Below are 23,873 nucleotides of genomic sequence, written 5' to 3' on the forward strand. Positions count from 1 at the left end.
AGAAAAGTCAACGCAGGTATACTTGATGCTAGGCAGAAGGCAGGAAAACTAATTCCAGTCTTAGGGGGTGGGAAGTAACCCTCTGTCTCCTGCCTGCTCTTGGCCAGGAGTGAATTGCTCAGGAGCTGGGCAGGGTCCAACCTGAAGCTACCAGTATCAGCTGTGATCCGTCATTCACAAAGCCTTTCCTGCAGGCGGGTTTTGGTAAAGGGACAGGAGTGTGGAGAAGAAGGGCTGAGAGACAAGGAAGCAGCATAGAAAGAGAATGCTGGGGGAACCAGAGTCTACCTAACATTTGGTCCAAGGACCCAACCATGACGCTAAACATCTAAAGCCTAGAAGCTTCAAGAAACCATAATGAGTATATTTACCTTTTCCTTACACAGGGCCACGATCCTTTAGCCAAAGCCACTGGGGAAGATGTGTTCTGGAATTCAGAATTTTTTATATTTTAGCAATATGTTAGTATTACTAAGACATAAATTGTATAATACCCCTAGTAATTTCTGTGGGAAAATGCCATAATCCAACAAACTAATAATGCTATAGTAAAATGTGTACATGCTGGGATGACGAATTTGTTCCCCTTGGTTCTTGTCCCCCCGCAACAAAGATTTGAAGGACAGAGACACAGTAGTGAAGCAGAACCAAAGTTTTATTTGAATACTCTGTGGGAGGAATGGGCTAGAGTCAAGGTAAATAAAGGCAGGTTTACTTGAATAAAGCAGAAAGGAAGGAAAAACAGAGGGAGGAAGAGGAAGCTCATTGAACTGCAGCTCGGCATAGGGCATAACCCCTTGTCAACTCCTAAAGCCAGTGTCATCTAGCGTCCAGTGTCCGCTTGAATCTGCAGGGAATCCGAACTAAGTTCCTACCACCTCAGGATTTAGGGGAGCTTCAGAGCACTGAATGGAGTGAGATTATGTTCTGAGAACTTCCTAAAGGCAAAGAAAAGAGATTTTTCAGGCAGGCAACTAAGGAGCATGATTGTATAGCTGCAGTTCTGTCTGGATCACCCAAGCAACGGGAACTTGCAAGCCCAAAAGAGGGCTTCCAGTAGCCCTTCCCTACTTATCCTTGGAGTAGGATAGAAAGAGTGAAGACTTATGCTTACAGTCTAGAAAATAGAATGGAATAGCAGAGTGCCAAAGACACCACTGGAAGAGCACTGTGACGAAATGTAGTAAGTTGAGCAGTAAAAAGTCTTTTGAAAATACACACTCCAAGAAAGCGGGGCACAGGCAATGGCACTCCCAAAAGCTGGGATTCTGCCTTTTAAGGAGTTTTGAGAATGGGATAAAGGTAAAGGTTCGGGGACATAGGCTTGTCAGCAGTCTCATGATGTTTATCTCCGGTGGCAGGCAATATGTCATTGTCTATAGCAGGTCCTCTAGGTAATTCTGTAAGACAAACCTTTTGTTCCTCTCTAAGGTAGTGGCCACTCTCAAGTATTGGGAGCACATCAGTTAAGACTTCTTGCAGTCCCTCCTGTTCTTATTATGCTAAGCTCAGCACTTTTAGGAAAATTAATTATGCTTGTCCCTTGTCTCTGCCATATCTCACCTGCGTTAGCTAGGGCAGGTCTCAAAGTCAGCCCAGATTTAGAGCATGTGGAATAAACCCACACTGAAAAGGGCATTAATTCTGTGAGTTCTTTCTGGCTCTCTGGCTTTATCTGATTAACTCCCTGAGTTTTTGGTGGGCTTCACCCTCTTTTCATCCCACTCATATCTGTCTTTCTGCCTAACATAAATATTTACACTAAGTGGGATGAGCTCTATAAAGGCACCATGTCAACTCAGATCCAGTGTTGGCATCAAATAGTTTGCACCACACTGAAGAAAACTTTGTGGTATTCAGAGCTTTTGGGACTTTGAAATTGGTGGTGGCAGTTGTTCAGTGGACCCAGCTGAGGTGGTTGACCAGCTGAGTGACTAATCCAAAGGTGTATACAGTTCACTGGGGCTCCACGAAGACTGAGTCAGCTCATATTTACTGAGCATCAGCTATGCTAGGCACTGAAGTTACAGTGGTATATTGGTTTCCTAGGGCTGCTGCAACTCAGTAACACAAATGAGGAGGCTTAAAACAACAGAAATGTACTCTCTCACAATTCTGAAGGCAGGAATTAAGGTGTCAGCATAGCCATGCTCCTGATACCTATGAGGGAAAATCCTTCCTAGCCTCTTCTGGCTGGTGTTTGGTGGCAATCCTTGGCATCCTTGGCTTATAGATGCATCCCTCTAATCGCTGTGTCTGTCATTGCATGGCATTCTCCCTGGATATCTCTCTTTCTCTTCTTATGAGGACAACAGTATTGGATTAAGTGCCCACCCTATTCTAGGATGACCTCACCTTAAGTAATTATATCTGCAGTGACCCTCTTTCCAAATAAGATCACACTGTTAGTTACTGTGGGTTAGAACTCTGACATATCTTTTGGGGGGATATAATACAACCCATAACAAGGAGTAAATCAAAATAGGCATAGCTCCATGCTCTCATCAAAGTAACAGTCAAGCAGGGCTATCAAATTATAGGTGCACTGAGCATGGCAAAGGAAACAATCAAAAGAGTAAAAAGACAAAACAGGGCGAAAAAAGTTGCAAATCATAAGTCTGATAAAGAACTAATCTCCAAGATATATAAGGAACTCCTACAACTCAATAGTTTAAAAAAGCCCTAAAAAACCAATTTAAATGTGGGCTAAATATTTGAATAGGTATTCCTCCAAAGAAGACATGTCAATGGAACAAATATATAAAAAATACTCAACAGCACTAATCATCAGGAAATGCAAATCAAAACCATAATAAGATATCACCTCACACTTATTAGGATGGATGTTATCCAAAAAAAACCAAAAAAAAACCATACAACTGTTGGTGAGGATGTGGAGAATTTGGAACCCTGTACACTGTTGGTAGGAATGCAAAATGGTATAGCCACTGTGGAAAACAGTATAGTGGTTCCTCCAAAAAGTAAAAATAGAACTACCATATGATTTATGAATCCCACTTATAGGTATTTATCCAAAAGAATTGAAGTAAAGATCTCAAGGTATATTAACACTCCCATGTTCACTGCACCACTCATATTCACAGTAGCCAAGATGTTAGACAACCTAAATGCCTATGGACAGATGAATGGATAGAGACAATGTGGTATGTACATGTGCTAGAATATTATTCAGCCATTAAAAAGGTGGAAATTCTGAAATATGTGACAACATGGGTGAGCCTTAAGAATAGTATACTAAGTGAAATAAGCCAGTTACAGAAGGAAAAATACTGCAAGATTCCACATATATGAGATATCTAAATCTGCCAAGTTCATAGAATCAAAAAATGGATAGTGGTCACCAAGGGCTGCAGGGAGGGAAAATGAGGAGGCACTAATCAACTGGCATAAAGTTTCAGTTAAGCAGATGAATACATTCTAGAGATCTATACAACAGTGTACCTATAGTCAACAATACCGTATTGCATGCTTAAAATTGTATTGAGAAGGTAGAGCTCATACTGTATTTTTACCATAATAAAATTGAAAACAAAAAAAGTGTTGAGAATTTCCAAAAGCAGGAGGGGTATTAATGGCACTATATAGGAGTAAATTTTTACCCAGTTGAGGGCTTCCTCCCTGAAGAAGGAACATTATCAATGAAGATGAAAAGATGAGTAGAAGTCAGCCAGGCAAAGTGGGTGAAGAAGCACTGATGCTCTCACCCTCTCATGCCCAGGCCAGAGCTCCTATCCCCCTTAGCACTGCGCACAAGTGGAAACCTGGTCTAGAATCCCAGCAAAGGCTGGTAAGTACCTCACAGGCTGCCAGCCACAACCAGTCTTGCCCCATGCAGCTTCCCCTGCCTACAGTCCCTCCCTCAGAAACAGCCAGAAGGCACAGGATGCAGGGGGGGTGACTATCAGCAGCCAGCCAGACCAAAGAATGAGGCTCAAAATTGTTAAGGAGAAATAGGGGGAAGAATCTCTCTGTTCCCTTTTTTGGTCTAAATTGATTCAAATACTTTCTACACAGATAGCTTTTGTTGACCTCCTTCCTTGAGAATGTATGTGCTTTTATCATGGGTAAATATGATATGTCTGCTTTGTGAGTTTCTCTGAGCAGCATCGAAGTGGCTGTAAAAAAGGTCTCTGCTTGAGGGTCCCAGTGACTGAGTTTCTGCCACAGGCTGGGGCAGGAGTGTGAGCTGTGGAGCTATAGAGCCCATACTATGACCAGTTTTAACCCAGGAGTAGCATTCACTGTGTAGGCAGCTCCCTCATGAAGCATACATAGAGTGGTCATTAGCAGTGGTGTGGCTGTTGGATTTTGTTTTACACCCACAATATTTTAGTATTTCACTTAGAAGTGGGGGGAAATAACCTTTTTTGAAGCACTGCAAACATAGACAAAAGAGCACAAATCCTCCATATACCTCCATATGTAGCTTGGGAGTTTTTCACAAAGTGGATCCAAATCCAGCACCCAGATCAAGGTAACATCCCAGAAGCCCTCTCCTTTGTACCTCTCTTCTAGTAAATACCCACTAGGGGTAACCACCATCCTGACTTCTAAGACCATAGATTACTTTTGGGTTTTTGAGCTTGAGCTTTGTTTAAATGAAATCACAATATGAATTTTTGCATTTATGGTTTTCTTCACTCAATTTTATGTTTGTGAGATTCATCCATGTTGCTTGTTTTTATAGTTTATTCTCATTGTTTTATGGTATTCTATGAATATATCATAATGTTTTATCCATCCAACTGCTCATGGACACCTAGGCTGTTTCCCATCTGTGCTATTATGAATAGTACTGCCTTGAATATTTTTATATATGTCTTTTGATGAACATAGACACATTTTGGGGGTAGAGTATTTACTTGCATTAATTGTCTATTGTTGCATAACAAATCTCCCCAAAACCTCATATCTCATAACAAAAATAAACATTGCCTCTCACTGTTCAAGGAGTGAGGAATATGAGAACAGCTTGGAAAGGTAGTTCTCGTCATGGTCTCTCATGAAGTTGTAGTCATCTGATGGTGAGACTGGGTCGGTTGGATTTGCTTTCAAGGTAGTTCACTCACGCAACTGGTATCTTGGTGAGCAGCTTCAGTTCCTTTGCATGTGGACTTCCCTGAAGACTGTCTAAGTGTCCTCATGATATGATGGCTGGCTTCCCCAGAGTGAGCAGTCCGAGAGAGAAAGCCAAGGAGAAGTTGTATACTTTTTATGACTTAGCCTTAGAAGTCACATAGCATCAGTCTGTCTCATTCAGTTCATTACAAGTGAGCCAGTAAGTTCAGTCCATGTTCAAGACTGTCTGTAAAAGGGAGGAGTGGCCAAGAATGTGTGGATAGATTGTTAAACCAATAACCTCACAACATTTTGAAGCTTAGAATTAACCTAAGCTAGTGATCTAAAAATAAGTTTATAGAAATTCACACAAGGTTCTAAAAGAAATACAGGCAACCCAGTCTCTCCTCTCTACTCATTTAAAATTTTATGAATGTTTATGTGACAATTTTCAAGGTGTTTCCTGGAGACAACATGGTACAACAGTACAAAGAAAGGCTTTGGAGCCAGACACAGCAAAGTTTAAATCCTGGATTCACTACTTACTAATTATGGGTATTTGGCAAGTCAGCCTTTTGGATTCTCAATTGTAAAATGGGGAAAATCAACAGAGCCCATCTTATGTTGTTCTGGAGGTAATAAAATGAGATAATGTGTGCAAAGTGCCCACTATGATTTTAGGTCCCTTCCATTTGCTTGTTTATTATAAAGTATTAACCACATATATTAACTATCTAGCAGGTGCTGTGATGATCACTTTGAGTGATACAAAACTGACTCAGACAAGGCCTTATCTCTAGGAGTTATACACTTCAATGAAGCCCTTGACAAGTAGAATAGCTAGAATACAATTGATAAAATAATCAGTGTCTGGAGCAGGTATGGACACAGTCCTTTAAATATGGATGAAGTTTGGATACATAGACCTAGAAGACATTTTCGAAGGACAAAAAGTATTCCAAAGCAGGAGTTAACAGCTCGAGTAAAGGTAGAACTAGAAAACAGTGTCATGAGTTGAGAATAACAAAGTAATTCACTACACGTATGACTTAAACATAGGGGAGATGAAAGGAGGTAGTGGAAATAGGGGTTGGTAAGGTAGTTACATATAAGAAAGAGATTGAAAGAGTTTTATAGTCTGACAAAAAAACATTAAGGCCACAGATTTTTAAACCAATTTTCAGGGCTAGTTACAAAACTAAGGCAGGCCTGGCTACTGAAGGATCGACTTGCTCTGCTTTTCTTGGCTAACTCCTATTTGTAGAGTTTTTGTGCCTCCCATTGTAAACATAACTTTCCAAAACTGATCGTTAAAGACACTCTGACTCTAAGCCTAAGCACCTGAGCCTTTTCCTCATTGTTACCATTTTAGAGGCGTCATCAACAAGGAAATGCAGTGGGATTGTTTTTATAGGCCCTTCACTTAAAACAAATGTACTTCTCAAGACCTGGTCATTGGAATGGCCAATCTGTGCACTCAGCTCCTCTCTGTGTATTTGACCTCTACTTCCATATAATTTTTAAAAAGGCATTCTCTCCACTTATTTCTCCTCAAGAAGACTGATCTATTTAGCAACCTTCTCTTTTGTTACATTCTCCAGTCTCAGGCAGTGATGATATTTATACATAAGACAAAGATATTTCTATGGTATGATGGAAGTTTGAAGGAAGTTGGAGCCAACAACCTTTCACTTTAAAGCCAAAGAAAAACAAGCACAAATTTCTGTCTTGCGAAGGAGGACAGCTGGGGAGATTAGCAGGAACACTTCTTCTAGACCCACTATTGCATATGTGCTACCTAGAGCCTTTATGTGCTCAAACCTATGTTTTTATCTAGCATACCCCCTTATTTTTATGGTTCATTTATTTCATCAAAATAGACACGGTTGTGACCACCCTTGGTGATTTTGTGGGTAAAAACTGGATGTTCCATTTTATCACCCTCTTTCTTTATTCTAAATGAATTCTAGAGTATGAAGGAGAGGATGGGTTCTAGGCTTGGGAAAGAATTCCTAGCCAGTCTTGTGCTGGAACTTCCCACATCCCCAGGTAGGTGTTTTCACTCCATTTAGTAGCACTTGACTCCATGATCTTCTCTGCACAGGATCTCAGAGTGTCCTCTTCGTCTCTGATTTCTCCCCAGGTGGGAAATTGGCAGATGGAGTCCATGTAGTCTCACCTGTGGGGTCGGCCTCCAGACCAGAGATGTCTTCTGCTCTCACCTACTTTCCAGAGAGACGAATGAGACAGTAATCCTGGCTGATGAACTGTGTCACCAGCCCAAGCCCAGTGCAGTGCAAGCTTGTAACCGCTTCAACTGCCCCCCAGCCTGGTACCCTGCACAGTGGCAGCCGGTGAGTTCGGAAGTTACTCCATAATTGGGGTTTGTGTTGGCAGTTGTGATTCAGGATGGGAGATGCTCTCTCTGCATGGTTTTGTCACACTAACGGAATGTCCAAGGCCTGCCCATCTCTCTCTTCTCAGCACTCCCCCAACCTTATTCAAATCCAGATATGTTCATTATAAATACTGTGCATTTTTCCACATCCAGTGAACTCCAGAAACAGTCTGTTAGCCTGGGTATGTTCATGACACAGTTTTCACCAAACTAAGAAAAACTTTTGACATAAGGACAGTGTAGTAGGTTTTCCATAACACTAAATTTGGTCTGAATTTGTGCCCTTTCTAGTTTTTTGCTGTTTAAAATTCTAAGAGGTGAACATAGTAGGTAATGCCTTTCCTTTCTTCTTTCCTTAAACAAAATAACTTAGCAAAATAGAAGGTTAGAAGTAGAGTCTATTCTAGACTTTCTTTAATTATCCTGGTGCTATAAATTCCAAATATCTGGTTACTATTATTTTACCATAGGAGCTGGCAAACTGCTGCCCAAAGCCAAATAAAGCGAGTCATTGTAAAAAAAGTTTTATTGGAACACAGCTACACCCATTCTTTTATGTATTGTTTATGGCTGCTTCTACTACAAGGGTAGAACTGAGTGGTTTTGACAGAGACTGTATGTATGGCCCATAAAACCTGAAATACTTACTCAGTCCTTTTACAGAAAAGCTTTGCTGACCCCAATCTAAAGCATACATTACAATAATACAAACACAATTATTCTATCATAATATCCTATCTAAAATTAATATATATTTATTGATGTTTAGTTAATATTTTTGCATGCTTTTAAAAAATACAGAATGATTTTAGATTATTTGTATAGAATCTTATTTTGTAATTTCCTCCCTGCTGGACTATCAGACATAGCTTTAAAGTTGGTCACAAAATGTAAGCCTGAAAGGTGCGGGGTTGGGGGAAGCATACATCCTAGTTTTACTGAACCAGTTTTTCATTTTCAAAAATGTCCCAATTGGAATGATAAGTGTTATGGTCATCCAGCTGAGAAGGAGAGAGCATAGCAGCTTGCATGACCCTCATCTTCGTGCTGCAGAGGGGCTGCCATCTCTAGGTCATCGTGTACCTTCCATGCTTTTTCACAAACAATTGGCAGAGCCCCTTCCTGCTCCCTGCCTTTCTTGGGGCTGTGATTTAGTAGCTCAGAGAATCAAAGAGTAATCAGTGAGCAAAATACCAAAGTATAAAGCATCTGGGAACAGATGTTGACCATGTATTTCCCTTTAGAGCTTAAATATATATGGCTAAGTTCATAAATTCTGTGCTACTGTGTGATGGTTTGTGGAAGTCAAGAAGATGCTATATATTTTGAATGCCTATGTTCCAGTGTTCTGCAAAGAAATATTATTATAACACAATTGTCATAATAATTGAAGTAGATCCTCATAATAATCCAGTGAAAAGTAGGTCTTTTCTTCACTTTAGGTGTGAGGCTCATACAGGTAGCAGATATAGGGTTGGCCATCAACCCAGTGTTATGTGTTCCTTCTCACTATAACCCATTGTCAGAGACTACTCTGGCTGAAAAGACCCTCAGGGGTTATCTGTGGGCCCCCTTGTTTCACACATGATATAACTGTGACCTTGATGTGTCCTTGCCCAAACTCATAAAGCCTGGTCCAGAACCAAGGTCTCTTGATTTCCAATGCATTTGCACTGTAATCTTTAAGTAGAATGACTCCATGACCTCCAACTACAGCATCAACTCCTGCTGACCCTGAGAAAAGACCAGAAACAACCAAATCAACCTCCCCTATTATATTAAGTCCCTGTATTATTAACTTGTATTGCTATTAGGTACATTGTGAGTTCTGAATAAAATGTTTGTTTTGAATGAAAAAATGATGAATAGATCAAGATACTGCCCAACAAATCCTGAAAATTCTGACTTTAATCTTACCAATATGTTTGTTTTATGGCTATAGGTCCTAATATTGATCTACTAGTGAATCTCAGTGAACACCAACCTCTTTTCAATAACCACACATGCTACTGAAAAATGGCAGTGACCCAGGATCTTTCTTCAGTTTTTAGAGCACATCAGTATACATAACCTTTTTCAGTCATTTGCTACCACCACCACCCCCACACCCAGTGTGCCTACTGAAACACTGGATTGCCAAAGAGGCGATTATTTGTCCATTTTCCATCTACCATAGGCCTATTAAGACAGGAAATTATTTTGAAAACTTTCTTTTTCCTTCCATTAGAGAGAATTGGGGGTGAGTCTGATTTAAGTCCATTTTTCAGATCTTTGAAGTCTGTCCAGTGAACCACTCAGTACATACTTGTAAGACTTTTAAAAGTATCTTCTTTCCTATCCAATACATAATAACTGTGAAAATATATGCAAACATAGTGAAAAATAAAGAATGTAGAAAGTGAAAGCCACCAATAATTCTGTCCTCTAGAGAAAACCCTGTTAAGTGCATAAGCATTTGTGCAAAGAATCCTTTTTTTTTTTTTTGCATGCTTTTTAGAAATCTCTCTAAATCTAGAGGAACCAATAAACTGTTCTTTATTTCCTAGAATCCTTCTTCCATTAAGCTTTGTTAGGTGAAATCAGCTATTACTGACTCTTTGTTAAAAGGAAGTCGTCATTTACGCCACATGGTGGAATAAGAGTAATATCAGTGACTCCAAGCTAATTGGCTATTGTCCTAGGACTCCAGTTAGTTGAGACACCAGCTGCTGATTATCTGTTTGCCTGGTGAGCCCTCTGGTTCCTTGGCCATCCTTGTTGGGACAAGGGTCCTACCGTGCACTCATGTGGTCTTTTCCATTTAGTTGCTTGGATCTAATAGAGGACAGTGTTGAAGTCTCTGATCCTTCAACTCCAGCCTACAGGTTTTTTTTTTTATATGATGGGGGAGCACATGCTTCATTCAAAGGGATGCATAACAAACTGATGGACATTGGCCTGTCTTAAGGTAGAAACTCCCCTCTTCGCCATTTGAACACTGGGCTACCACTGAACTCATCCATATGTTTTTCATCCTGGAAGGAAAGAACATAAATTACATGAATTGTCATTTCCCAGGTAGGAAATGCCACCTCCTTGGTCCTTTGTGGAATATTTTCCAGACAAATAGCAAATAGCCAATGTTTACACATTCATCAAGTTTGGAAAGGACTATCAGGGAATCCAAGTATTTATGCCAAAACTTTATTTCAGAAACAAACAAAAATATAGCAAAAATCTAATTTTAGCTTTATTTTAGGAGTCCTTTATTTCAGTTCTAACTCTAAATACTGTACCCCTTGGTTTTCATATCTGGTTTTGTGTAAAGGACTCATTTAATTTTTACCTTTAATATTTCATTGGTTTGTGTTTAGTTGGCTTTTGAAACACATATTTAATGGATTGGTCTCCTGAATTTTCTCTAATTTATTAAACGTATACAGCAGCAGCATCTGTGGTGTTGGCTATGCATTACTTTGTATACCTCACAAGGGATCTTTTCACAGTGTACGTTACAGCACCATGATTGGGAACCACTGATACGTATGCCATAAGTCAGTCCAAGACACCTTGATCATGGCAGTCTTCTGCTAAGAAGGTTTTTCTCAGGGACCCTCTACTGCCATACAGTAAGGCCTGGTGTCCTCGGCAGCAGCCTTCGTTCCCCTGCACTTCTGCCCCATCCATCTCCAGTCGCTTCTCCTTGCCCTGCTTGCACGTTCCTGTTGGCCGTGCCCGCATGCAGTTCCCCTCCCTTCTGCTTGTCAAATGGGGTAGGAACCCTGCCTCTTCTGCCAGGACCCCTCTCTTGCCCTCCCCCGTGGGAGCCACACGGTGCTCATGGTCAGTCTGCTCACTTAGCAGTCACAGACCACCATACCTGGACAGGCACTTTCGCATGACTTCTTCCTGAGACCAGAAGATCAGTTCTGGTGGAGACCAGGTCTCAGCAAGACTCCGTAGTACGCAGTGCAGGTATGTGAAGCATAGAGGATGCTGCTGAAAATGTACATGGCCCGTCTGCCGGTCCATTTATGGAGCACTTGCTATACTTCAGGAGCCCTTCCCTTTTTAAGGATAGCAGCATTTACTGTGTATCAAGCACAGTTCTAGGTGCTTTACTTATTTACCTCTTTAATCCTCACTGTCCTATGTGATGGTTACTACTATTATCCCATTTCACAGATGAGTAGCTGTGAGGCTAACATTAATTTAAACTTAATGTAGAACTCATTCTACCTCTCTGGCATTTTCTCTTTTAATCCCTACAGCAACACTGTGAGGAAACAAAGCTCAGGGAGGTTGTGCTTGCCTGGGTCACTTAGCCAGTAAATGGAAAAGGGGTCTATATGCTTTGAACCTCTTCTTTTTTTCACTATGCAATGAAGCTTTCCCAAGACCTTATCATTTGTTCTAAAGTATTGAACTGTGAGGAAATCTGATAACAGCTCTAAAATCAGCAGTTTACATAAAACCCAATATATGTGGCCTTATTCAGGGCAGTTAATCTGTGTGTGTTTCCTGTTGCTGCTGTAACAAATTACCCCACCTTTAGGGGTTTAACACAACTTGAATTTACTATTGTATAGCTCCAAAGACCAGAAGTCTGAAATCATCTCAGTGGGCTAAACTCAGAACAGTCCTGTGTTCCTTTTGGAAGCTCTAGGGAAGAATCTACTCCCTTGCCTCTTCCAGTTTCTAGAGGCTGCTAGCTTCCTTGGCTCCTGGTCCCTTCCTCTATCTTCAAAGCACTTCACTCCAAACTCTGATTCTGTCCTTACATCTTCTGTCTCTGATCCTTCCTGCCTCCCTTACAAAGACCATTGTGACTACGTCAGGCACACTTGGTAATCTCCCCACCTCAGCATGCTTAACTTATCACATCTTCAAAGTCTCTTTTTACTGTGTAAGGTAACATATTCATAGGTCCTGGTGATTAGGACATAGATGTCTTTGGGGTCACTTCTCAGGTTACTACAGTGTGCTGTATTGTGGGCCAAACATTAGTCTCTACTCGCACAAGGCCCTTGAGATTTAAAATCAGCCTTGTACCTCCCCTCTCCCTGCCACTATCTGTGAGCTTTGTATGCATCAATCTTCTTTCTGTATTCATTTTTATTCTAAAGAACAAAAGAGCAATGAGAAATGTGCTAGAAGGTTTAGTTGAATTTGACAGTCCACTCTGAAGCATAATTTATATTTCTCTAGATTGCATATGTTTTATGTTCAGGATTGTGTCCATCCAACTATACACACATATTGTACACATCTGTGCAGAAATTGAAACAATCACCATAGCCTCTATTTCCCCCCTTGCTTAAAACTAAGATATGTGGCCATTTCCCTATTAACTTTTATTTTTAATAGGGTTACAATTTAAAATGCCTATAGTTTAGCTGTGTAAAAAGGTATATGAGAGATGAGTCCCTGCTGGTAATATTAAGAAAAAATAATTTTAATGACAACTATAAATGCTTGAGAATTAAATTTTTATATTCTAGATTTAAACACAGAAAAGAATGACTTTGGTCTGGATTAGAGGGCTGAGTTCTGGCAGGAAGAGTGAATTCATTCATCAGTTTTGTTAAATTCCAGTGACTAGAATACAAGTCCTCATAAATTAGATACCATGTTTATTTAAAATGTATCTGGGGAGAAAAATAGAAATCTATTAGGATGCCTGTCTCATTTTTAGTTGAGTATTTCATGAGGAAATGGACACTGATCTTACCTTTAGAAGCAATAAGAAATGTGAGCAAAACAGATCAGATGTTACATGAGCAGTATTTTTGTTTTTATTTGCAGAAATAATTGCTTTTATTCTTTGTAATTGCTCTGAATTTTAGGGGATGTGCAACCCCATACTTCACATCATAACAGGAATACTGAACACAAAAATACTCTACGCCGCTTGTATTTCCAGGATTCAGAAAGTTTAGTTGATATTAAATGAACAAGGTAATTCCAATCCACAAAATGGTTGGGATGGAAATTCTGTTCTCATTTAGTGATTTTTTTTGTGTGTGTGTGTGTGTGAGATTCCACTCCTCATTTTCTTTGTTTCGCTGAGCCCTAATTTTGGCTCAGTTTTGACAAATGTCATATAACAAGCACTGCATTTGAACCTCTGAACCTCAAATTCCAAAGGTCTAACACCAAGTTCAGTAATATAACTACCTGCCTCCTTCCCCAGAAAACCCAGTCTTCCTTGGTGGGTCTTCCACTGTGAGTGATGTCACCATCTAGCCTGTTCTAGCTGGAAAGTGGAGCCATCTCAGCCTCAGTTGTCCCTCACACTCAGTCAACATCCAAGTCCTGTTGACTCTGTCTCCTGCATCTCCCCACCACCTCCTAACCCTCCCACTGCCTGGGGTCCAGCCCTCCCAACTCACCAAACCATCACCAACAGCCTTGTGCTGGCTATCTCACTTAATTCTCATCCAGAGTTTCCCAACCTGGTATCAATGGTTCTGTACCACAAGCCTGCGGTCAAGCCTTTAAAGTATTAATATATGCTGAGAACCTCCAGTAGGGGTATGGTACACAGTGTTATTTAGACTTATTTGACCTGGAAACCTTTCTTCCATGGCACACCTCTTACTATCTCACAGGGCAATACTCTTTGGAATCCAGTGGCTTTTGTTGCCTGAATTATTTTGTTGCCTGAATAATGACAAATTGCATCATTACCCCCTACTTTAAACCCTTAATGACACCCCGTGGTCTTAGGATTATGTCCAGATATGTCCAACTTCCTTCCCTATCTTCCCCTCATCAGGCTTCTTAGCCTCATTTCTGACTATACTTCTCCACGAACTCTGTGCTCTACCTTCTCAGGACTCCTCATAGATGTCTGAACATGCCATGTTCTTTTACACCCTGGTTCTGTGGGCACATCGGCTAACTCTGCCAGCACTCCTTGTCTCCCTGGGCACACCCTCATATGTCATCTCTCCTGCAGAGCCTTCCCCAATTTTTCTATAAAGGGTTAGTTTCATTCTTCTCTGTATTTCTTCTTTGGTAGTAATTTTTTATAAAGTTTTATAATTTTTCTCCCTGATTGGACTGCAAATACCTGAAGGAGGGTAACCATTTTTTAGTAATCTTAAATCCCCAGCGCCTAGTACAATGCCTGGCACTCAGCAAGTACTCAATAAATGTTTGATGAAAGAGTGAATGAGTGAATGAAGAAATCAATGAAATGAGTTAGAAACTATAAGTAGAACACATTATGTTAAAATTGGAAAGTTGACCTTACAAGGCTGTGGAATTTTGTGTTGAGCTCAGTAATATCACTTGAGATACCAAAGAAATAACTCAGCTCTCAGTAAATTTTTGTGTTGGCCTCAGTAATATGACTTGAGATACCGAGGAAATGAACTCTGTTCTCAGTAGATTGAACTACCAAGATGAAACTAAAAGTGTCAATACAGGTAGAATTTATTAATGTGCTGATTATGGGAAAATTTTTAAATACAGACTACTTAGGCCATTGCATTTTTGTACAGTAACATAACCATTAAACATTCCCTTTATTGTATATTTTTTAATTTTCTTATAAACTAATGGATCTATGACTTTATATCATGAAATATGTATGGCGGGAGCATAAGCACTATAAATACTCTTTTTGGTTATTTATTCTGTATATAGCATATATTTTAGAATAATACTTCTTACCATAGATCTACCTCTTCATACCACAATATCATTTTAAATGACAATTCTTAAAGGCATACATTTTTCATTTAGTTTTATTAGATTTCTCTTGCTGTCTCATTTTAAAATTTCTTGTCTTTGCATTCTGCCTCTCTTCAGAACCATCAGCCTCAACAGGTAATCTCAACATGTTCACAAAGTCATCACAGAGGTTGGAACCTTTATTAATCTGAAATTTCATCTTCAATTTTTAAAAATTTCTGAAGACTTTTTTATCACTGTAAATACATCAGTGAAACTTTTTGAGCAAAAATGAGACAAGCATTTAAGAGCAAAATCCATGACAATATTAACTTCACTAGACGGTTGTCTACCAGCCATACTAGCCCGGGCAGGTCAGAGCCCCCAGCCCATCATACCCTGTATCTGGCTGAAAGCTACTGCTGCCTGACTTAGAAGCTGCTTCTGGCTAATGACAAAACAGCCTGATAAAAGGTGGATGTTCAGCCCATCAGCTGGATGTTTGTTTTACATCTTTTAACCATCTGGATTTAGGGCTCTTTTGTTTATCCAATCATCAATTCAACAAACATTTATGAAGTGCATGCTCTTTGCCAGATGCTGCACGAGGCACTGGGGAATAAAAAGATGAATACATTCTCTTTCCTCAAAGGATGTATAATCCTGTGTGCATGCAGGGAGGCAGAGGAAAAGAGCAGGCACATAAATGACTAGCCCTTCGAGGAGGCATGCAGCACCTTTCCAGGTCAAGGTGGGGTGCCAGGTGACTCATTTGCCATGAGGTGGGGGGGTTAGATGAGGCTTTTGTGAAATGGCCTTTGAGCTAGGCCTGCAGAAATGTCTTGGAACTTTCTGGATAGACAAAGAAGAGAAGGGCATTGCTCACAGAGTGAATAACATTATCAGAGGCCTGGGCAGAGAAAGCATCAGTGTGCCCAATGAAGGGCACATGGTCACCTGTCGCTGAAGTACCAGTCCACAGCAGGCCAGGAAGGCGTGTGGTCAGGAAGCTCACCATGGGGTAGTGTGAGGACTCTGAGGCCATTCTCAGGGGTCTGCACTTTAATTTCTGGGTATTGAAAAAGTCCTAAAAGCTTTCCGTGTAGATCAGACTTCAAAATAATAAACTGAATTTGTAAGGCTCTTTTTGCAGTTGTTTTGATCACCATATTGTTGCAGACTGTATAGTGTTGGGGGGATCATTTGAGGGTCTGTCCTTTAAATCAGGTCCTATCTGCAAAGTGATAACCCAGCTATGTTATTCTGAGTGGTCACACTCTAGCACAATTTTGTTATATCTCCACCCTTAAAACAAGACCAATTATTTTCATCATCTACTTCCTCAATTTGAAAGAGAGAAAATTAACCTTCATTTTTCCTTGTTGCCACATTCACTAAGAAGCTTGAGCAGCTTGAGTCTGAGAAATGGTCTTATTCAGCTACTTGTTTATTTTTGGAACATTTATCCAAACTGAATGGAAGCCTATATGCCTTAGAAGATATTTTTAAAAAGAAAATTTCAGCCATCAGGCATTGAAGAGGTCTGTAGTCCTACAAATCCAACATCACTAGTGCTGTGTCTAAAGTGTAGCCACCAGGTAACAGAAACTTCAAGAGCATGTTCTTCGTGCCTAACAAACTAAATAGGACCCATGGGGAATCTGACTATGAATTATAATCGAAGGATTAGAACAAAAGTGGTTTGATGTCATTTTGAGGTTTAGGGGATGAATTTTCTTAATTAGCCATTTATTTCTTACATAGAAAAATACACTGCATTTTCACTGCAGTATATATTTATTTATTTATTTATGGATCATACCAAAAGTCACATACCTCCAGCATCAGTTATAAAATGTCACTCTGTTATTTAACTCCTACCCTGACCACTTCTTTCAGAGAAACAAACAAATCTTCAATTTTAAAAGAAAAAAATTGGGGGACACATTTATGTCAAGATGTCTGTTTGCATTTAAGTGGTCATGTGCAGTAGCCATAGGGGAAAGTCAGAGCTTAAGATTGAAACTTTTGACTCATCAGCATAAATTTGTTTGTTTGTTTGTTTTCAGACAATTATGTCTTGAACAAAATTATGTTTAGTTCACAGAAGAATTCTAATAATGCATAGAATGGAAAGAATGGTGAAGAATACAGTCCCTAAATTTGGTAAATCCTTAGGAATCAGTAATCCACATGTTAGTCTTCTAGTTATAAAAGAATTCTGAAGGAGGGCTTAACAGTAATAAAAGGTATAATTAATCTGATGAAGGAATAACTGGTTGGTTAGAGATAAGAATTCAACAGAAGAGAAGACTAAACCTGAGAAATCATGCACAAAGACTATAAATCCAAATTTAAAGCTGTAGTTGTAATAAAAAGAGCTTATTCTAAGTAAATGGATTTCTTAGCCTCTGATTTAAATGTATCCCAGCCACCAACTTCAATTCAGTTCCACAATTATTTATTGAGGATTTACACTCACAAGAGGCACTGTGCTAGGCAGTGTGGATACAAAATGTATTAGAGGAGTAAAATCCTTTAAGAGTTTATTGAACTGCTGCTAAACAAGAACTAAATTAAATGTTTGTTTTGCTTCTTCCATAATTGAAAAAGCCAGGGAGACACCAAAATGAGCCACAGAAGCCAAAGGCCTAGGCCACTCACAACTTGAATCATTAGCACAAAGGCCATAGACTTTTTCTGTAATTAATGCTAAATGACATGCTAGACAAGCCCTTGGAAGGAACTGTTTGGATCTGCGATGAGGCTAGAGAGGTGAAGGGATGCAGCTAAGGCCACACAGGACTAAGAACTGTTGTATTTCCATTCTGTGCAATGTTCACCAGCCCCTACCAACCACATGTTCTAGGCTGGGTTGATAGAGCTCAAGGATGCGCTCAAGCTCAGCTTCTCTTTGACTGCTGTTTCACACTGAGGGCCTTAGGCCTCATAAGCACCAGGCCTGCCAAGGGCCTGGTGTCACCCTGTCCCCACTGGAGGGTGGCACTTTACAATTCAATCCTCAGCCTCCACTCTGTGATCATCCCTGATGGTCAGGAGCTGGCCCACGATCCAGGTTGGGGACCAACATTCTCAAATAGTTCATCTGCGTTGTGGTCCAGGAAACATGTTCTCCCTAGAGCCTTTGATTTCTGAGCCAAAGGCTACATTTGAACACAGACAGCTTCTAGGCTATGCCAGGAAGCTGGGTGTGTAAGTAGACTATACTAGATAAACTGTAAAGTGGGGACAAGACCTACTCATAGGGAGAATCCACCTTTATCATTAGCCTTCTTTTAGGAAGAGTTATATTTGTTGTATTTTCAAAAATATATATGGTTTTGGGAAGAGATTTCCACTGCTCTACTCATGCCGCCATCTTGGCTCCGCCCCATCATTAACCTTCTTTTATTTAGTAAATAGGCAGTTGAATCCAGCCATATGAAATGTTTTTCCTATGGTACTCAATAAGTTTATTCTCATTCCAAAATTTTTTAATTTAAAATGCAAATAAAGATTCCTTGCTACTGGTTTGGATGGTTTGAAAAGCTCTAGGTAGTGTTAAAAGCCCTAAGTAGACACAGTTGATAGCTTTTCTAACTTCATTATCCAGGAGCAGTGTGACCTCAAGCCACTGACAACTGCAGGCAAAGGGCATGTTTGTGCAAGTGGAGTCCAGACCCCATGGGATCTCTCAGAGGCCTCTCTGTGTCCTGTGTTTTCTCCACAGTTATTTTACTCCCATTCAAAATGGTGGAGGGGCTTTGTTTGTAGAGATGATTGTCAATCCTGGTTGACAACCTGGAAATTTAAAAAAAAAAATTTTTTTTTAATTTAAAAATTGGATGCCTGGGACCCACCTCCCATAGTTTCTGACTTGACGGATCTAGATGGTGCCTAGGCCTAAGGACTTTTTAAAAGCTTCCCAGTGATCTTAAAGTGCATCCAGGGTTGGGACCACTGAGTAAGAGGGTGACAGCAGGGCCACAGCAGCATTCTGACTGTACTCAAGGGCATTGTATTACCATCCCAGCCTGGACTGTGGGCACAAATCCTTCTTGCATTCTGAGTAGGGCCCACTGAGCCCAGATCCCCAGGAGTTCTGAGAGGCCACAGCTACAGCAGGAGCAGCTCCTTCAGCACAACCTCTCGGGCTCTGTCAGCCAAGCCTGACTTCCCAGAGAGCCCAAGGACAGCAGCTAAAAGAAAGGGGGCTATTCTTGAAGGAAACAGAGCCTTTGAATTTTTACAGTAAAATATCCCCAGCACAGAGTAGTCATCTGTTGATAGACTAGGTAGGGATAGATCTGACTGAAGATGACAGAAAACTCAAAGTCACAAGTGGCTTAAATGAGAGCAAATAGTATTTCTCTCTCATATAAACAAACACAGGCCATCCAGGGGCTAGCATGGTGGCATCACCACCAGGAAGATAGGTTGCTTCCAACTTTTTGCCTATCACTGTCCAAGATGGAAGGTTAAAATGCTACACTCTCTGTGGTCATTTCCTGAAAGTTGTGCACAAACCTTTCTGTGTATATCTCATTGGCCAGCATAGTCACATCACCACATGTACCCTCAAGGGAGATTGGCAGATACGGTCTGTATGCTGAAAAGCCATGTGCCCAGCTAGAAACTGGGGTTCCTTAGCTATTGCATGGGAGGAGACAAACACTTGGGATAACAGCCAATATAGTCTGTGCCCCAGGAGGCCTCCCTCCCTGCTCGTGCAACAGCATTGTAACTATTAAGTTATGTGTAAACAATGTGTTTGATTGGGGTCCCACTGAGCCACTGAAGGATGCTATTTTTAATGTATTCCAAATTTCAGTGGTTCTTGTTCCCACTGCCCTGAGAAATCACCAGTCCTACCAAAAAAGAGTGTTCTAGGGGAGTTCTCCAGGTCTCAGAACTAATGCCTCTCCAATAGGGTAGAGTGGATGTTTACACACTTAAAGAGCAAAAGCGTTGCCTTCTCTGCAGATTAATTCCTCCAGATTTACACTGATGGCTGGAGCTCACTCTTGTTCATTCTGGAAGCAACACAGATGATTTTCCCTGGATCGTAAATATGTTTAACACTCTATTATACTAACCTTTTAAACCACTTATCTTGGGTGGCTGCAAATCATAATTCAGGAAGGCACTTGAAATTCCTGGATACTCTGGTTAAATACTTGAGATTAAGAGCAGAAGGTGTAGATCTTGCTACAAAAATCATTTCAAGGAGAGGAAGTGAAATCCCTTGGGCTGGTTCCTGGTTTTTCTTCTTTTTCTACTTCTTTTTTCCCACTCTTTATTCAGCCTCTGTTAAGGTTAGAATCGGTAAGTGGTGAGTCAAACATACCACTGTCCTATGTCAGGTGACCTTCTCTTCCATCCCCAGTGCTCCAGGACATGTGGAGGGGGCATCCAGAAGCGTGAGGTTCTTTGCAAACAACGCATGGCTGATGGCAGCTTCCTGGAGCTTCCTGAGACGTTCTGTTCAGCCTCGAAACTGGCCTCCCAGCAAGCCTGCAGGAAAGATGACTGTCCTAGCGAGTGGCTTCTCTCTGACTGGACAGAGGTATGTACACTTTCCAGAAGGAGATTATGAAAGAGGCATAAGGAGGAAAAGAAGGCCCCCCAAACTTATGCACACAGAAGGTGAGAACAGAACAAAATGATCCTCCTAACATTATGGAGTATTTTTGTAGCCATTTATACCATAGGGTGTAACTAGCTTTTCACTAGGCTGCAGGGACATGAGTTAAGCAGCCAGCCCTTACTCAACAACTGGAAGCATGGAACTGTAAACGGGATCCTCATGGAACAAAACCAGGCTTCATTCGTGCTTCTGGGGCCCAGGATTCTTCTCAGAACACTGGGTTCTTCTCCCTCTCTCTCTCCACACTGCCTTCCTGACCTCCCTGCACCTCCTACTCCCAGATGTTTCTAGTCTCTAGTTAGGAAGGGCAAAGCCTCTCTAGTTCTTCTCTTCCAAGTTACTGGACAATAAGGAACATGATTTATTAGGAAAAGAAGGCCAAGGAAACCCTGTCATTTTTCTGGCTCCAAAACTTCAACAACTTCCCAGCAAGAAAACTTGATTTCCCCTGTTGCCTTTCATTTGGGGAGACGATTGCCTCAGCCCTCCCCATTCCTGACATCCCTCCTAGGTTAGGGCTATACCCCCAACTGACCTGCTTTTCTCATTAATTCCTACTCTAACACTTAGTTAATTCATTTGCACCCAGCTTCGACTTGTTTTCAGCCCCAGTTCCTCTGACTTCTCTACAACTCCCCCAGCTTCACAGGCCTGCATGTCTTCCACAGAGAAGTTCCCCTGCAAAAACATTGCCTCACCAGGAGAGTTAGCCAAGAACAGGATCACCAGGTCTGAAAGTGAAAATCTCCGTGTCAAACCCAAATTCAAGATTCTCCTTTTCCCTGCACAGAGCACATGAGCTGGCCTTGCGAGCCCATTGCCTCCTTGGTAATGATGCACGGCTTCCAGAAGGGAGCTGCGGCTGGCTGGCTGAAATGCCTCACACAGACACTTGCTTCCCCTGAGGAAGGCTGCCTCTGAAAATTACAGTGTCACCACATTCAACCTAGGTTCTTAGAATTCTTGGCCATATTTTATGAACCCATATTTTATGGCCATATTTTATGAACCCATCCGATGGCACCTGCTCAGGTCATTGCCATAGAGAGTCAACCATAGGCTGACTTACATACTTACATACTTATCATTGGTTTTTTATCTTGCCAGTCAAATTGCCTTCTAGTGGTATCTCACCCCAAATGTCTCAGAACAGAAGGGGGATTATTTTTCATATTTTAGAAACAATTTTATTTCAACAGGTTAAAAGATCAAAAGTGTGTAGAGTAAGTATGTGTGTAGGTTTCTGCGCATGTATAAACATGTTAGAATTTTCCATGGATTGTTGATTCGGGGTGTGGTATTACATGCGAAAAAATCTTAACAAAAATAGCAGTGCAGGAGAGAACACTGATGTATTTGAGAAGTGAGCGGAAGATGGAGAGCTCCTGCCAGGCACATTCTGTAGAAGGTATTACTCTCCTAAGTCTATAGGTGATAGTCTGCCATCAGTGGGATGCTCAGAAAGGGACTTGTGTGTATCATAATTGTCCCCTCAGGTCCCTGAGTGTGTGGCCTCTGAGCATATAGGTCTACAGAGAATTCAGAAAAAGTTCTTTTCAGCTTGCACATTTGAAGGAGTGCCTTTGTGATTAGGAACTAAAGACAGGACACGGCTGAACTGAGATCCCATGTGTCCCCTTAAGTAATGCAGACCTTAAGAAAAGCATCTTGGGTAGTTGAGAATTCAGACTCAAAGACAGACAAACTTAGGTTCTAATCCTGACTCTGCCACTTACTGGCTGTATAACCTTGGGCTACTTACTTAACCTTTCTGGACCTCAGTTTGCACATCTGAATATTGGAGATAATAATAGTGACCACTTATGTGGTTACTTGGAGGCTTAAATTACATGATGCATATAAAGTACTCTGTGCCCAGTAGAAGTTGCCCCTGATTACTGTTATGATTCTTTTTCATCCCTGCTCATTGTCAGAAAGGCAGGAAATAAAAGCAAGCACCTACCTTGACTGGCTGGATTCAGGGTCATGGCCTAGGCCTCCCACAGGCTTTGCCAATCTTCTTCAGGGGAGGAAGTTACATTTGAGGAACTAGGAAGAGTTTAGCCCTTATCCAAGGAATGTTTTTAGGTTCTGAGTTTTCTGGGTTGATGAATGGAAATTCCAAACACTGGGGAGGGACTTGGAATGGTGGGAAATAACCACCAGTTCACTGGGATTAAACTCAAACTGGTGCCATAAAGAAGTGCTCCGTACTGTTTTCACACCAGCAGAGGCTGCGGTTGGCCCTCTCACCCCAACAGCCCTTCCCCTGGCCCTCTGGCTGAGATGAGACGTGCATTCCACACCCCCCACACCACTCCCTGTGGGGAAAGGAAGGCTTGGATGATCTATGGGTGTTTTTCATCCTCAACTATCTGGGCTCAATCTTATGGTTATTGCACAGAATCCCTCAGAGATAGAATTAAGCCAAAGTTTTAGACACTTCAAATAAAATTACTTTCAGATTCTATTCTGAGAATGAGACCTCTCAAAGGCCTTACTTCTTTTCTTTTATAGAAACCCTTGCATCTCCTGAAAGAGTTGGCTATTAAATATTTCCTAATCACATTTTTATGGAAGTTGTTCTCCCCCTCCAAAAAAATACAGAAGAAATGAATATCACGGTTGTCAATTTTAGAACCAGAAGGAACAGAAGATGCTACAGCCTAATTGTGCTTTTAAAAATTAAAAGCACAGAACCCTTTTCTCAAGTGCAATGTTATTATGAAAGCAAAACTCTAAAACAGATTTAATCAGAGCCGTTTTTATTGAAGTGTCGCTAGGGGTCCCAGTTCTCTAACAGTGGGGTCTCCAGATCGCCAGAGAAGCCCCTGAACCACTTCTCAGCATGGCTATAGAACATGGTTTGGAAATTCCTCCTCCAGCTTAGTTTCCCTGTTTTAGAGAGGTGGAAGTCGAGCCTAGAGAAAGAATATAACCCCATCTTCTGACACACTGTCTATTTTTCTACTTGGCAGCACTAAAATGACCATGCTTTGGAAATTTCCCAGCTCTTTACCTCCACCCCACCTGATCCCTGGATTTGGCACTGTCATTTACAATAAATAAGGGATGGGTGGAATCTAGAAT

At 41.0% G+C, this 23,873-nt stretch overlaps 1 protein-coding gene across 5 annotated transcripts in view; it reads left to right on the forward strand.

The window, feature by feature from the left end:
- Positions 1-23,873, forward strand: part of ADAMTSL1 (ADAMTS like 1) — an 859,402-nt gene that overhangs the window by 719,260 nt on the left and 116,269 nt on the right. For all 5 annotated transcript variants that reach the window (XM_036888135.2, XM_036888127.2, XM_057498726.1 and 2 more), the window contains 2 exons: positions 7,223-7,433; positions 20,523-20,702. In XM_036888135.2, coding sequence (XP_036744030.2) covers positions 7,223-7,433; positions 20,523-20,702 — 391 coding nt within the window. The remainder of the gene's footprint in view (positions 1-7,222; positions 7,434-20,522; positions 20,703-23,873) is intronic.

This window comes from Manis pentadactyla, chromosome 3 (genome assembly GCF_030020395.1).
Source record: "Manis pentadactyla isolate mManPen7 chromosome 3, mManPen7.hap1, whole genome shotgun sequence".
Classification (NCBI taxonomy): Eukaryota; Metazoa; Chordata; class Mammalia; order Pholidota; family Manidae; genus Manis; species Manis pentadactyla.